This window comes from Enoplosus armatus, chromosome 24, assembly GCF_043641665.1.
Source record: "Enoplosus armatus isolate fEnoArm2 chromosome 24, fEnoArm2.hap1, whole genome shotgun sequence".
In the NCBI taxonomy this organism is placed as follows: domain Eukaryota; kingdom Metazoa; phylum Chordata; class Actinopteri; order Centrarchiformes; family Enoplosidae; genus Enoplosus; species Enoplosus armatus.
In genome coordinates, this window is record NC_092203.1 from 12,432,639 (window position 1) to 12,447,567 (window position 14,929).

The window sequence follows — 14,929 nt, forward strand, 5'->3', positions numbered from 1 at the left end:
TGCGACTTTCTACTCTTGAATGGGAGCACCGGTACTGTACAATTTCCCCCCGGGGATCAATAAAGTATTTCTGATTCTGATTCTGATTCTGGTTCATCTAAATACACTCTGACAACAAGTTTTCAGTTTTGAAGGTTGACGTCAAGAGGAAACCCAAAGGTTCTGAATATCGACGGAGGAAATGAAGCTTTCTGAAGATCTCAACTGTTTTCTTGCTAAATTACAGCCTTATTTTATAATATTACACATTTCTTTCATATAATCACTTCTTCTAAAATGACTTGTTTCTTCAAAATGTTCCAACGTGATCTTTTCTTTTCCCCTCAGCGGCTGCAGCGTCTTCAGACTATGTGTTGGTGTGTATTGTATTGTGACTCTTTTAATGTAAAGTTATGACCATATCTTTAAAAATAACTCTTTCATGTAAAATTAGTCTTTACTCCAAATATGTCACTTTCTTTTAAAATTGATCATTTCCAAAAATCACTGTTTCCTCTCACATTATGACTTCATCTCAGTTGTTTTCTTTATTTTCTAAATATCAGGATTTAATGCTTGAATGTTGTGCTTTGTTTTCAGCTGTCCTCCGCTGAAAAAGAAGAAGAGTGTGTCAGTGTGTACTTGTTGTCATGAGGACGGTCGTCATGTGATCAGCTGATTCTCTCAGTTTAACCTCAGTCAGACGTTTCGTCAGTTTCAGCCTGAACACACAAACACACGGTGAGTCTTTATTCTTCTCTTTAATCTCATTTATTACATCTCATTATGTCTCATTACATCTCATTAAAACTACTGTAAACTCATTTAATTCAGACTGATAAAGTTTCTGTAACTAACTGAGAAACAGTGAGACATTTGTTGGTGTTTTTAATTATTGAACAAAGCTGCATTTAGATCTTTATTTTCAGACATTTGTTCTTGATGTATTATTTGTTTTCAATAGTTTCATCTGTAAAATGCAAAACTTTAGTTAACTAATCGATGAACTAAACGTATCATTTGAACAGTAGATACTCAAACAGTTTTATCTGTGAAAGATTTAATATGAAGAAAACATGTCTGATGTTTGAGTTGAGAAAAACATGTTTATCTTGTGTTTAGCTTTGTTGACTCTTATTTTGAAGGTTTTAATCAGCTATTTAGTTTTAAAATTCAGTTGATATTAAAGAAAAGTTTAATGTAACGAAGATGAATCATCAGTTGTGTAACATGTTTCAGGGTGTGGTGACAAACTGCAACTTAAACAACAAGCAATCGGCAACACAGACTGTTTTTTATATTTCAGCATGTTTTTGTCCTTTTAACTTATTTTAAGTCTGAATTCAGTTTTAAAAATGTAGTTTTTATTGTAAAATTCAGTTCAAATGAAGTTTAATGAGACTGCAGATTTAAAGATGTTTTATAACTTTTAACATCTAAAAGTAAATCAGAGGTTCTCTAACCCACAGAGGTCACTGTTCAGTCAGTTACACACCTGAAATATCTTTTTCTCAAATACTTTTACTGTTTGTTTGTTTTTACCTCAAACTATTTAAATCTTTCTTTTCAAAATATTACACCTTTTCATTGTAACATATGTGTTTTTTTTTTAATGCACTGACAAACGACCAGACACAGGACCAACAACAGGAACTCCATTACTGTCCATGTGACGGTCGTGTTGTTCTGCTGGATGTTTAAGTCAATAAATACAGTTTTAAGTTACTTTAAATATATTTGTTTGCTGACGACATTGTCTTATTTCAGCGTGGACGTCATGGAGCACAAACTGGATCTGTCTCGTCTGACGGACGAAGAGGCCAAACACGTCTGGGAGGTGATTCAACGAGACTTTAACCTCCGAAAGAAAGAGGAGGAGAGACTCGGGTATGTCTGCCTGTCTGTCTTTTTATTTGTTTGTATGTCAAACAGGGTTTTCACAGTTCTGTTCACATTCAGTCACATCAAGAAGAGTTCAGTCCAAAGGACCTGAAGAGGTCTCAGGATACTGTATCCCAGCATGCATTTCACATCAACCAGCGGTGATGGAGGAGGAGTTGAGTCAGACTCATACCTGTAATTTTCATTCTACGACTATTATGTCACTTTATGAACTGTATTTGTGAAAATAAAGTCTCCTGTAAGATTCAGCTGTTAGCCATGTGAGAGCTTTCAGTCAGCATCCATGGTCATCATCCCGAGTGTAAATCTAATATTTAGTTTGTCTGACGGTGATGTGATTTTATTGGACAGTTTAACGACAGAGCTGCTCTGTTGAGCTTTGGGCTTCAGATGTACATACTAATCAATACAACAAGACATCAACACAAGATATCAAAATACATGTTTTCATCATTCTGAACATATTAACATCATATATGTCAAATACATATTTTTAATATACAACATGGGAATAAAGGATTGTACAATAAACAACATATATTACAAGTACATGTATGCCAACCTAAATATTTGGTGTATTTGAGATTATAAAAGATTATACTTTACTCTAAATACATGTTTTAATACTTAAAATGATATAAAGTATGAACGTATTAAAATCACGTGAAAAACGTGTTTTGATGTTGAATATATTACAGTCTATTAAACAAAATGTATTAAATACATCTAAGTAACATAGTACAATATGTAATAAGCGTGTATTTGCTGTATGTAACAGCAGCTCATGATATTAGTGGATGTTTTATGAAGTGTTTCTGTGAGTCGACTGCTTCATGTGAGTTCTGGAGGAATGTGAGCGTGAAAGACGTCGTTGTTGTTTCAGTCGATCATGACTCGGTCACACGGCCGAGAGTCAGCAGCAGAAAACGGGAAACGGGTCACAAAGACGCTCTGTGTTCCAATAACGACTCCAACTCCCATCAGCCCCGGGGGCAAACACACTGAGAGACAGAGGACACAGATGGAGGGACTTAAAAGACTTCAAATTAGAAACTTTTTCTTCCACAGATGTCCTTTCAAGCCTAGACGAGTTTCCCTGTGAGAGTGAAGTAATGACTGATAATCAATAACGGTATGATTCAGGAACAGAAAGCAGCTCCTGTCTTCAGTCTGAACCAGTGAATTGTTCCTTTGTGATGACTGGAAGAAGCTGATTATTTGATTATAACTGTGAAAATGACGAAACACAAGAACACATTCAAGATACAAACTGTCTGATTAACACTAAATGTTTTTATCACAGACTTTAGTTTGACAGCTTTTTTCCTCCATATTATTTACATACAGTGACCTGCAGATACAACAGCATCCCACAATTATAATAATAATAATAATAAACTTGTGAAAACATTTTAATAACAGAAGTATCTGATACAGACTGGGTTATAACTTTAGGCTGCAAACTAAAGAATAAATACATGAATAAAAGTAAAATAATGTTCCTGATAATTACAGGAAGGGCCGCAAAGTTCATTGATTACTGCACTTTAAAAATGACTGAGATTGTAATTTATGATTTGTTGGACATAGAAATAAAACTGTCTCTATAGTTAAAAATCATTCATCGACGTTGAAAGCTGCTGAAAAAATTTAGTTAAAACACAAAAATGTCCCCATAGATACAGAAAGCCCTGAACTTTTAGAAAGCTGTGAAATAAATGTGTCCATAGTTACAGATAACAACATTTAGGCTCAAACACTTTGTGAACAATTAAGAACATGTTTTGAAGAGGTTTTTAGATGTTGTAACTGATACCCCCACCCAATGCGGATATTACATTGAGTGACGGTTGTTCTATGACCTAATCTTTAGGTTTTCGAACGGACTCCCAAAATCTACACGCAAGACTGCTTTAGCCTGCTTAGGAAGCCTAATTACGTTCCCAGAATACCACATCTCTAGGGCCTATATAGTCGACTATGTGCCGACCACCGGATATTAGCAGGAATATCTGTGTGTGGTAGGTGTTTGGAGATTGGTGGTCCCCCAGTAAGACCCCTGAAGGAAAAGATCAATACTGGGGGAGGTCCACAGTGAAGGGTGGCGGACACTCCTGGTTTTACACTGGGCCTGCCTCGAAGGCCCTAACCCTAATTTATAATTTAGAGATAAATTTAGGAAATCCCTCCCTGTGTACCAAGTATTCAGAAAACTTTAACCTCAACACCAAACATAATACAACAGCAGCAAAACATCAGACAACCGAGCTGAACCTATTCAACATGTCCTTCCATATTGTACATTGCAATATAAACACAGTAGTCAGACAGAGATTCAGTCAGAAGGCCAGTCAGAAGGGTCCTGAGCCTTTGTTCTGCTCTTCCTTTTAAAACCTTTGCCCCCTGTTCTTGGGGGTCGGAGATCCATAAAAGGTCTTCCTCTGCACAAGCACTTTAGCTATTGGGTGAAAACACATAAGATCACAAAAATACATTTTCCATATGTTAACAAAGCACGCTTCAACTTCCTTGTTTAAGAGGCGCCTCCAGGCACCTAAGCAACCATGCATTTGTTGTTTTTTCACTGCAAGCTTAGGGTGTCCAGCAGATGCAGAAACCACAGGCATATATCTGTACCTTCAACTGCTGTTTTAGCAATTTCATAAAGGTGTGAAGTCTAGCCCCATATTGGGGAGACAGGTCACCTAAAGTATGTCTTGACCTGAACTTTTGAACTGTTTCTTAGAAAAGAGAGACTGTTAAACTTAATTTGAACTGTTACTTTGAAGAGAGAGGGGGGGAAAGGGTATGACTCAGACACAACACAGGTGGATTGCTCAACAGTTTTCATTAAAAATCCACAGTAAGAACAGAAACAACAGAGGCCAGTGGAGCTGAATCAATTAATCAACTTATCGATGAGTTGATCAGCAGTTAATCTTTTAACTCATTTATTATTGAAAAATGAGAAATATTTGAAGTCTCTTTTCACTGGTTTACAGACAACTCTTCGTTGATTAGTCAAAGAAATAATTGATAACGACAATAAAAATACTAATTAGCAGCCCGACTGGGTGTTACATATGTACATATTGATTATTCAAATCATATATTACATAATTTCTGCTTCCCTGAGCTTTCAGTCATGGGGCAGTTTTCCTTGATGTTAACTGAACTCTTTAAATGTTCTTGGAGGTTTCAGTTCCCATCAGGATCCTAAAATATAAATAATTAAATATCTCTAATTTGTTGGTTTAACTTTCAGCATCACAAGGGAACCAGAAGTTAATTCACTGAGTTTGAAGCTGAAATCTTATGACAGGAACTCTGCCATTTTTAATAATTTAAACGTTTCGAGGAATCTGATTGGCTCCCTCCAGCAGTGTGATGATGAATATATGTGACAGTAAATAACAACAGACCCACTGTGGTTGGATCAATAGACTGAAGACTGTGAGAATGTGTTCAAACTGTGGTTCAGTTCCCTCGAGGTGGACATTCAGGTTTAAAGATTCAGTCACATGAGACACTAAGAACAAACTGTTCTTCCACAAGATGTTCAGCTGCTGCATCATCTGTTCACTGAGACACTGCTATTGTTCATTTAGATATAGATATGTATCCATTCATATATTGTTGAGATTGTTTACATTTAGTCCATTACAGCAGCTGAATCAGCTGTTAGCAGCTCCTGTCTGCAATGTCCTCATGGACAGACAGACAACTATCACTGATCACTGAGACACTGAAGGAAACTTAAAAACAGGAGGATTCTCACGCAGGTTCTGCAGCGTCTTCTCCTCTGAGTGGATTTCTGGAGGTTTATTCTGATGGACATCAGAGATGATGACCTCCTCTGGCACTGAATGATTCAACATGTGTTTCATGTCTGAGTTATGACTCTGAGAAGGAGTGAGATGTTTGACTCAAAGTATCACACATTTTGTTGACTGATCCCATAGAATATTGACCTTGTTGAAACAAATAGAATTTCTTCACGTGTTATTAAACCACGTCTGCACCCCAACACATTAAACATGGTGGTAACAACCTCATGTTTTTGCAGTGACCTGAAGACTAAAATCGAGAAGGAGGATACGAAACGAGAGCTGCTGGGTTCTCAGAGTCAGCTGTCCGACTCGCACTGCATCCGCTGCCTGCAGCCCTTCAAGTTTCTGGTCAACAGCAAACGTCAGTGTCTGGACTGCCACATGTACACCTGCAAGTCCTGCAGCCGCTACAACAAGAAGGAGCACGGCTGGGTGTGTGACAACTGCCGCATGACCAGGTGAGACACCCACAGGTAGGTGTGGGTACTGACAGTGCAGGTAAGAATGTATCATGAACCAGCAGCGTTCTCTAAGAATTCAGACACAAACAGATCTGTGGTGAGCATGGCATCATTTTGTGTCAGAGATAAACTTTACACAAAATGGAGCCTCTCGCTGATTATTGTGTATGTTAACGTGTTAGCACCAACTGTTAACACTGTGTGCTAAAGGATTAGTGTTTGCTAACGTGTTAGCATGGAGCACCTATACTACATAGACTAAAGTGTTAGCTTATAGATTATTAGTTTAACTGTTATATTCGCTACGGTGTTAGCATGAGTCATAGTAACCTCTAAGCTAGGTATAACTAGTGTATGCTTAAGTGTTGGCCTGCAGCTTGATGTGTGATCTGCTCGTGGCTTCAGTGCTCCAGTCAAAGTTCATGTTGTGTGTATTATGAAGTACATGTGTGTATTTCTGCAGGGTGTTGAAGATCGGTACAGTGGGTTGGTACCACGACAACGTGAGAAACCGCTTCAAACGCTTCGGCAGCGCCAAGGTGATGAGGTCACTGTACAAGAGGCTGAACGGAGACGGTGAGTCAGCTCTGACATCACTGTTACCTGTAGGACTCACCTGTGTGGGAGGGTCCTGGGACACAGCTGGTTTTTAATGGAGCTCAGAGTCACATGAGGTCTTCAGACCATCAGCTGTGAAACACATGATGTGTTTACTGATAGCCATCAGTCACACCGACTCTGTTATTAAATACTTATTTAATTTGAATTAACTTGATTTATTGTTTGCAGCAGTTCAAACAGACGTCACAGAACAAGTTGTCATGCTGAGAACAAATAATGATCTTTAAATTAATGATTATATAAACATGCCAATAAGACTTCCTGTGTTTTCTTCTTCAGGTGGTCGTGATGACGACACTCAGAGTATGCCGGACGTCCGCAGCCGTGAGTCTCTGCTGAAACACTTGTTTGATTCAAGCTGCACATATAGAAATATTATTAACTATTAATTACACTGGGGAACAATTTGAAAAAAAAATTCTGTTGAGTTAGATTTTTATGCTGATTAAAACTAAAATTGGCATGCTGATTCCAAAATTGCACGTCAAGTTTTTTCTCCACAGCTTACCCTCCAGATAAGCAAAATTCCACTGATTAGCTGTAGTAAGACTTGCCAGCTGATTACGATTGGACTCATCTACAGCTACGTGGCAACTTGTTTGTGCAGTCACAACTGAGACAGTGCGGTGAGAGGTGTGTGCAGCTCCCAATAGGTCAGTACTATCACACACATATCTGTTAAGTACAGTATTTTTCATATTTTTTAAGAAAACGGGGATCCTATAGTTCAAAAACTTGACGTGATAGAGAAAAACAGAGATCAGTTTTGGATTCCGCACCCAAAAATTAGTTAAAAACAGTTGTCAGACCTAACTCAACAAAAATTGTGTTCCCCAGTGTTATCAACAATTAACTGAGAGGAAATTCATTTTTCACCTGTACAAAATAAAAGTCCTTTTTGAAGTCCTGTAATCTTCCCGACATGTCGACCACAAACAGCATTTTTTTCCTCCAGATTCTAAACACACATTTGATATTCATGTGTTTCATTTTGAAATTTGAGTTGTGACTCACTGAAAAGAAGAGACCACCTACTGTTAGCAGGCATTTCATCAGATAATAACACTTAACTATATATACATATATAATGTATTAACATTTCTTGCTGTTGTTGAAATTTGTAGTTTAATCCAGACTTGTTGATTGTATTTATATTTGTACCTGCAGACGTGTATAACGGTCACGAGGACGACCATGGAGAGGCTGATGCTCAGCGCTACAAATCGGTGAAAATAAAAATGTAAATCTTCTTAAAGTGAATCAGACGAGAATCCTGCAGCTTTAAAACTCTTTGTCTTTCAGATGAGGAAAAGTAAACGTCTGCTGTCAGTTCATCCTCTGGACTTTGACCCTGAGGAATACTTCCCTCATTCACGACGACCGTCTGTACAGGTATGACGACACTTGAAGTACACTGACACCTGAAGAACACTGACACCTGACAACAACACATTTAACATCTCTTTTGCAGCAGATACAGGAGGATCGAGGCTACAGGAACGATGTGGACTATGACATGAACAACCACCGAGTGAACCGCAGGAAGAGTCTGGACCGATACAGCATGAGATCTGGTACATATATACAAATACACACAGGACGCACATAAAAACATACACGTGGTTCAGGCTCTTTACCTGTCTGTGTCTGCGTCTACCTGTCTGTCTGTGTCTGCGTCTACCCGTCTGTCTGTGTCTACCTGTGTCTCTGTCTACCTGTCGGTCTTGTCAGATGACTATGGAGACAGCAGGATGGTCCGGACTCGCTCTCTGTCTAAGATCAGCTCCTCGGTGGCTCGGCAGCAGTACGTCGACACCTCAGACGAGGACGAGTACCCGAGGTACCCCCCCATGTACCAACAACCCCCCCACCGCCGCAGGAACAGCAGAGCCTCCTCCCAGGAGAACCTGGGACAAGCCCCGCCCGTAAGAAAAAGCAACCAATCACTGTCTGAGTGTTTGTACGAACCACCTGTTTTACTGCCAATCATCTGTTCTCTTATTCAACGTGAAACAGAAACTGGAACATTTACGCAACCAAGACTGGAATGTTTTTTACTTTGAAAACCAAAACATTTTGACTGAACACTGGAGTTTCTTTTTAGTAATTTTGTCGTTTCCAAGCCCAAACTGATAACTATCATAGACGCCGATCATCTCCTGATTATCTCTTGTTTGGTTTTTCCTTGGAAGATGAATGAGTTGAACAAACGCATGTCGGCCATAGAGAGTCTGCTGAGCCGCCTGGAGGAGAAGATGACACCTGCTGACGAGGTGAGACGGGACGGACCAGCTTAAAAATAAATCTCTTCTTTCATTAAACGGTTAAATTCTGCTACAGGAAAGAATCTGGTTTTATTTTGAAATAATACTCGTCCTGCAGACGTCGACTCCGAATGAGGAGGAGAAGCTGAGGAGGAAGCTGAGCGAGTTGGCAGGGAACCTGAGCGACAAGGGCCTGTCGTCGGACGACGAGGCTGGAAAGAAGCCCTTCTCTGTGGGTAAAAGTCTGGCTGGCTTCAGGGGTGGCCCGGTGGTCACTCTGGACTCCATGAAGGACAAAGAACTGAGCTCATCCAGCGACGAGATGCCCACCGAGGCTCAGAAGGTAGGAAGGAAGTCAAGACGGATGATCTGACCCAACTTATTAATGGGCTCTCATTCTGGGTGGATTTTACATCAAATGGGAACCTGGAGGTTTCTGAAACGTCAGTGTTTCTGACATTAATTCAGACTCATGCTAACCTCAGAGAGCAAGATGGATCTAATATCTTCATATAAGATGTGATTTTGTTCAAGCAGGATGGTTCTGACCTTAAGTCAGACTCACCTGGAGGTCGTAGAGGTTTCTGACCTCAGTTTGAAACAGTATCATGCAGGTTTCTCTGTTTAGCTTTTAGGATGTTTTATAAATGTCCAGGATCCCATTTGTGAGGAATGTAGTGAAAGACGGCATGGCTCAGCTTATCCCCAAAGAAAAGGTTCTAATCCATCAGGAAAGAATCTGAACAGACATTTTGAAAAGAATTATAGATTTAAAATTAGACTTCATATTTAGTCTTTTGTCAAAATAAGATGTTTCTGGAAGCACAAAGTTTTCACCAAAGAAGAAGAATCATATGACAACGACTTGGAGACTTAAATCTCTTCATGTTTTAGAAAGTTTTGTCCTGAAAACTGGATCATTAAAGTCTGAGTGACTTTCCTTCCTGAAATGGATGAAGGGCATTTTGAAGATGAACTTGTCTTTGTCGGTGTTTCTGATGAAGATATGCCTCCTCACTAACCGGCTGCCTCCTGCGTTAGTTAACAACCTCCAGAAGTCTTGTAAAAGAAGGTTGTGTAAATGTGAAGGTCAGCAGCCACCTGCCTGTACCACCTAGACACCCCAGAGATCAGGTTCTTCAGTGGTGTTATTTCAGTTCATCCACACAGCATAACCCAAATTTACTCCTGACTCCAGAGTGCAGTTAAAAGCCTTTATTAAAATAAAGTCTTTTATTGTTAATAGTCAGAGGGCTTTGGAGTTTATTGTGGCTCCAAGGAACACCTGAGTTCAGAGTCCAGTTTTTTATCTTGCAAGAACAAGATGGCTCTAATATCTTGTCGTGGTCAAGTTACCAAATATACAGCAGATTTAATATCTTGTTCTCTAATAGATGCAACACATTTTGAGGTTATTGTGGTGAGATGGGACCAGCAGCAAAGTTTTCTCAAGTATTTAAATATTTGATTTCTCTCGTACTCTTTAATATGCCACTTTATATTCTGACATTATTTTTCTCTCTGCTGACTGACACAAGTGTACTACGTCACTACGTTCTCACAGACTCTTCATCCATGAGGAAATATGACCGCAGGATTCGATGTAATCAGATCAATAGTTCGTCCCAAAGCTTCAACAGGACGAAACTGACCGCACTCTTATTGTTGCGTCCAGGCTGGTGGCTGCTGCAGGATCAGATGTTGTTTTCCAGCTGCTAACATCTGTCCCTCTACATGGCTTTCAGAGATCAACTGCTGCCGCCCTCTGTGACCTCACCACTGAGGTCCTGAGAACCATTAATGCCACAGAAAACGCAATGGTCGAGTACGGCCTCTCAGAGCCGGTCGACAGATCCCACTTAGTAGGGACTGACGTTAAGCAAGCAGATGATGCTTTCAGGGAACTTGAGGAAAATGTAAGCTTCAAACATGAACTGCACGCCTCATTTCCCCCCTAACCTCTTTTGTCTGAAGGTCAAACTAAGCCGAACCCTCCTGCCTCGTCTGAAGCATGACGGAAATGTCTGGACTGGCTTCAAATCTCCCCGGCTGCTGTGTCACAAACAGGGCTGGGTATCTGAAAGACATACTGGGCTGTACTAGTTTGGGTCCAGCAAGAGCAGAGAAAAGATATTTTGGCATTTTCAATTTTCAGTTATCACTTCATTTTAAACTCCTATCTCATGAGAAAACAATCAAGAAAACTTGTGAAATCTTGTCATTACAAGAGCCAACTCTCTGAAACAATTATCTCATAATATCATGAGAACATTTCCTTGTGAGGAAACTATCTCAGAATCAAAAATCTCATAAGATCCGATCTCTCAAGAAAACTATGTCACAATTACTTTATTCTTTATTACAAGAAGTTAAGTACAATAATTGATCTTGTAATAATAATAATAACAATAAAGATATTATCTCATGAGATCTCATTGCAAAGGTTCTGATGATTATAATATTAATCAGTTTATCAGTCGTTAAACTCAGTTTACACTTGTTAGTGGATTTCACATGAACACCATCAGAGAACCAGTCTGTGTCATACGCAGCCCTGTTGTTGTTATTATCAGTGGTGTGCAGGTGTGTTAGCGCCCTCTCAGGTGACACAGGTGTGTTTGTCGTGTTACTTGTCCAGGTGTACATCGCAGCCGGTCAGTCATATGAACTGGAGTCGAAGCTGCGACGACTCGAGCAGAGCGCCAAGAATCGTTTCGGAGGGACAACCGACTCCGAGCTGTCGGAGCTGGAGGACGTGATGGCGCTGACCGCCGCCAGAGTCCAGAGCGCCGAGAGCGAGGTGGGTCGAGCAGATCATCTCATGCAAAAACTGAGATCTTTATCCACTAATTATGAGAAAATGATCCAGTAATTAAGAGATCTTGATGCATGATTAGAAGAAAACCATCTCGTTCTTACAAAATCCTTCTTTCATGAGAAATTGATCGTGTAGTTATGAGAGAAACACTCTGTAAAGATAATCCTGACAGATTTGTTCCTGAAAATCAAACCAAAGTCATGATTATAATATATATATATATACACACACACACACACACATATAACACATATATATACATATATACATATATGTATGTGTGTATATATATATATATATCTATATATACAGTATATATAGATATATGTATATATCATTAATATATATTAATAATATCCTCAGATTTTGGTCAAACTTTAGGAATAGAGTCGGTCTAGACCTGCTCTGTTTGTCATGAGGTGACTTTTGTTGTGATTTGGCGCAATATAAATAAAACTGAATTGATGAGTCACTTCCTGATTGTGCTTTTATCGGCAGGTGTCTGATATAGAAAGTAAGATCGCTGCTCTCCACGCCGCAGGAAAGAAGAAGGTCAGTTTGTTGTATTGTCTTGAAGTGACAACATGATCAAATTATTACAAAATGATCATTATACAACTGTCAACAATTATCTCATAATTATGAGAAGAGTTTCTCATAACAAGTTTTATCTGACAAGAAATTCTCTCAATTACAGGAAAATTATTTTCTGTTTAAAAGAAATGAAAGATCCTATATCTTATAACTATCTGATCTGTATTTCATCATCGCCCAATGATTTTATTTAGCATGACGTCGCCCTGGTTGCAGGTTTGATTCCATTCTAACATGTTTAAACATCTGTTCCAACAGGTTTCTGGATCTCATCAGAGAAAGAAGTCAACACAAGACTTTCCCAGTAAGAAACACTTGTGAACACTGTTTAACATCACATACAGATTAGAGTTTACTGAATGAAGACAAAATGGCTGCTCAGAGAAAGACAACTGTTCTGTTACTTGTTTGCAGTTTTATGACCTGTTTGGATTATTTTCTTTTTTTGTTTAATACCAGTGAAAATGAATTCACCACATATACAGAAAGGATTTTTTTCATCCATAATGTAAGTTTTATTAATCTGTTGTTTTTCTTGACAGAAACCACAAACGGAGCTCAGTGGAAATCAAACATGTACTGAAAATGAAGACCTGCTAGAGTTTAGACACAAAGATAAAATTAGAAAACTCAGAGTTTCTGTTTGCAGACCAAATTATCACGCATGTCGTGAGTTGAAGCTACTACTTTCTTTTCTTCCCTGTTCAGTGTGTTTTTCTGCTAAATTTGACTGAAGCTGCAGGCATTTAAGGCAGAAGAAAATATGTTTTTCAGTCTAAATGTTTAACAGTCGTCCTCCTTCTTTGGTTTAACCAGCAGAGAAATTCTCTCTTTAAAGTTACAAAGTTAAACTAAAACTAAATATATGTAAAAGCAATTTTAAATAAATTCAGAACAAAAGACTTGATGACATCAAAGTTGGATGTAAAATATGTCAAATGCTGATCTCAAAAAAGCAGAAACGGCAATCAACTTTTAAAGCTTTTAATTGAGTATTGATTGTAACTCAGCCTGTTGCTTCACTGTATTTTTCATGATGAGGTGGAGCACAAAGTGTCTATATGCAGATGATTTACTTCTTTATATATCTAATTGCCAGACTTCCAATTATTTTAAATATAGTGGATCATTTTGGTTCGTTATTCAGTGACAGACTTACTGTAAAACACAAAAAAGAGATTATTTTTCTGATCAACTTCCTCATAGCTTAAACAGTCAGCTTTTAATATTTAGTAGTGAATGTGCGTCGCTCACTTACCGAAATGTTCTCCCCTAATTTCATACCTTTTCAATTTAGCCTCATTCTAACGTAAGTGTTTATTGAGTCAAATTTACGCATCACTAAATTAAAACAGGTCGCATCAGACAAACTATGTTACATAGATGTAAGTTGTTACTAAATATTTACACCCAGTAACTACCAGATCTAACAGCTGCATAATTTATGAAAGACTTGAGTCCCTTTATTTTAAGTTCACAATCTACTGCTGCGATACTGACACATAATCCCAAATAAATTAAGTTAAACAGTTTATATTTTAGTCATATATATAGATAAATATATGTTCTGAACTTCTGTTTATGTCTAAAATACAGAACCTCTCAAAAACCAAAAGTACAAGATTTATTAGTCACAAACAATCGTACACAGAATAAGTAACAGTAAAATAAAGTAAAAAACAGACATTTTTAAAAGCAAATATAGGCACAGTAGAATTATGAAAAAAGATGAACATAAAATAGAGTAAAAATTACAAACATATTAAAAATATCACTTCCATAAAAACTCTTTTTGAAAGAAAAGAGAAAATTAAAAAAAATATTACAATTAAAACTTAAACCAAAAATAAATCATATTAAAAAGAAGAATCCCCAGATCTTTGCATGTTATGAAATAAAAAATCATATTTCCTTTTTAAGTGTTAACACTAACAGCTGAGATGAGAACTACTGAAATAAAATGAAATAAATAATAATTAAAATTCAACTTAGGTTACATTTTTAGTTGCAGTCAAAAACGTAATGTGACGTTACACATTATTATATATTTGTCCTGAAATTATATGGAATTAAAATAATATTTCAGTAAAATTAATAAGCTGAATTGAATATAAATATGTGAATTTAATACAATTTCCCCCCCGGGGATCAATAAAGTATTTCTGATTCTGATTCTTATAATAAAATATGAGTTAGGTTTACATAATTTTGACTTCTATGATTAAAATTCTATTATTATCATAAAATACACCAATATGTTACTCATTTAAATTTTGAAATCCATTTAATTCTTGCAACATTGAGCTTCTGTAATTTTTGGGACATATTGTTTAGAAGATAAAAATGTTTATTTTGCTTGATTTATTGATTATAGATGAAAGGAAATACTGTATTGATCATAGTCAGTGTGGATCGGTGTGTCAGTCTTTGGCTTTATGATCAATAAACGTCAAGATAAAC

General features: G+C 37.7%; 1 protein-coding gene across 1 annotated transcript; it reads left to right on the forward strand.

The window, feature by feature from the left end:
- The first annotated feature begins 630 nt into the window (after positions 1-630).
- mlpha (melanophilin a) lies at positions 631-13,052 on the forward strand. Its single transcript, XM_070930484.1, has 16 exons — positions 631-720; positions 1,747-1,866; positions 5,948-6,169; positions 6,636-6,748; positions 7,073-7,117; positions 7,961-8,019; positions 8,096-8,185; positions 8,265-8,367; positions 8,525-8,718; positions 8,986-9,066; positions 9,176-9,400; positions 10,803-10,973; positions 11,696-11,857; positions 12,374-12,427; positions 12,728-12,773; positions 13,012-13,052. The coding sequence occupies exons 2-16, from the start codon at positions 1,757-1,759 to the stop codon at positions 13,050-13,052; spliced, it is 1,716 nt and encodes a 571-aa protein (XP_070786585.1). The 5' UTR covers positions 631-720; positions 1,747-1,756.
- Positions 13,053-14,929: the final 1,877 nt, after the last annotated feature.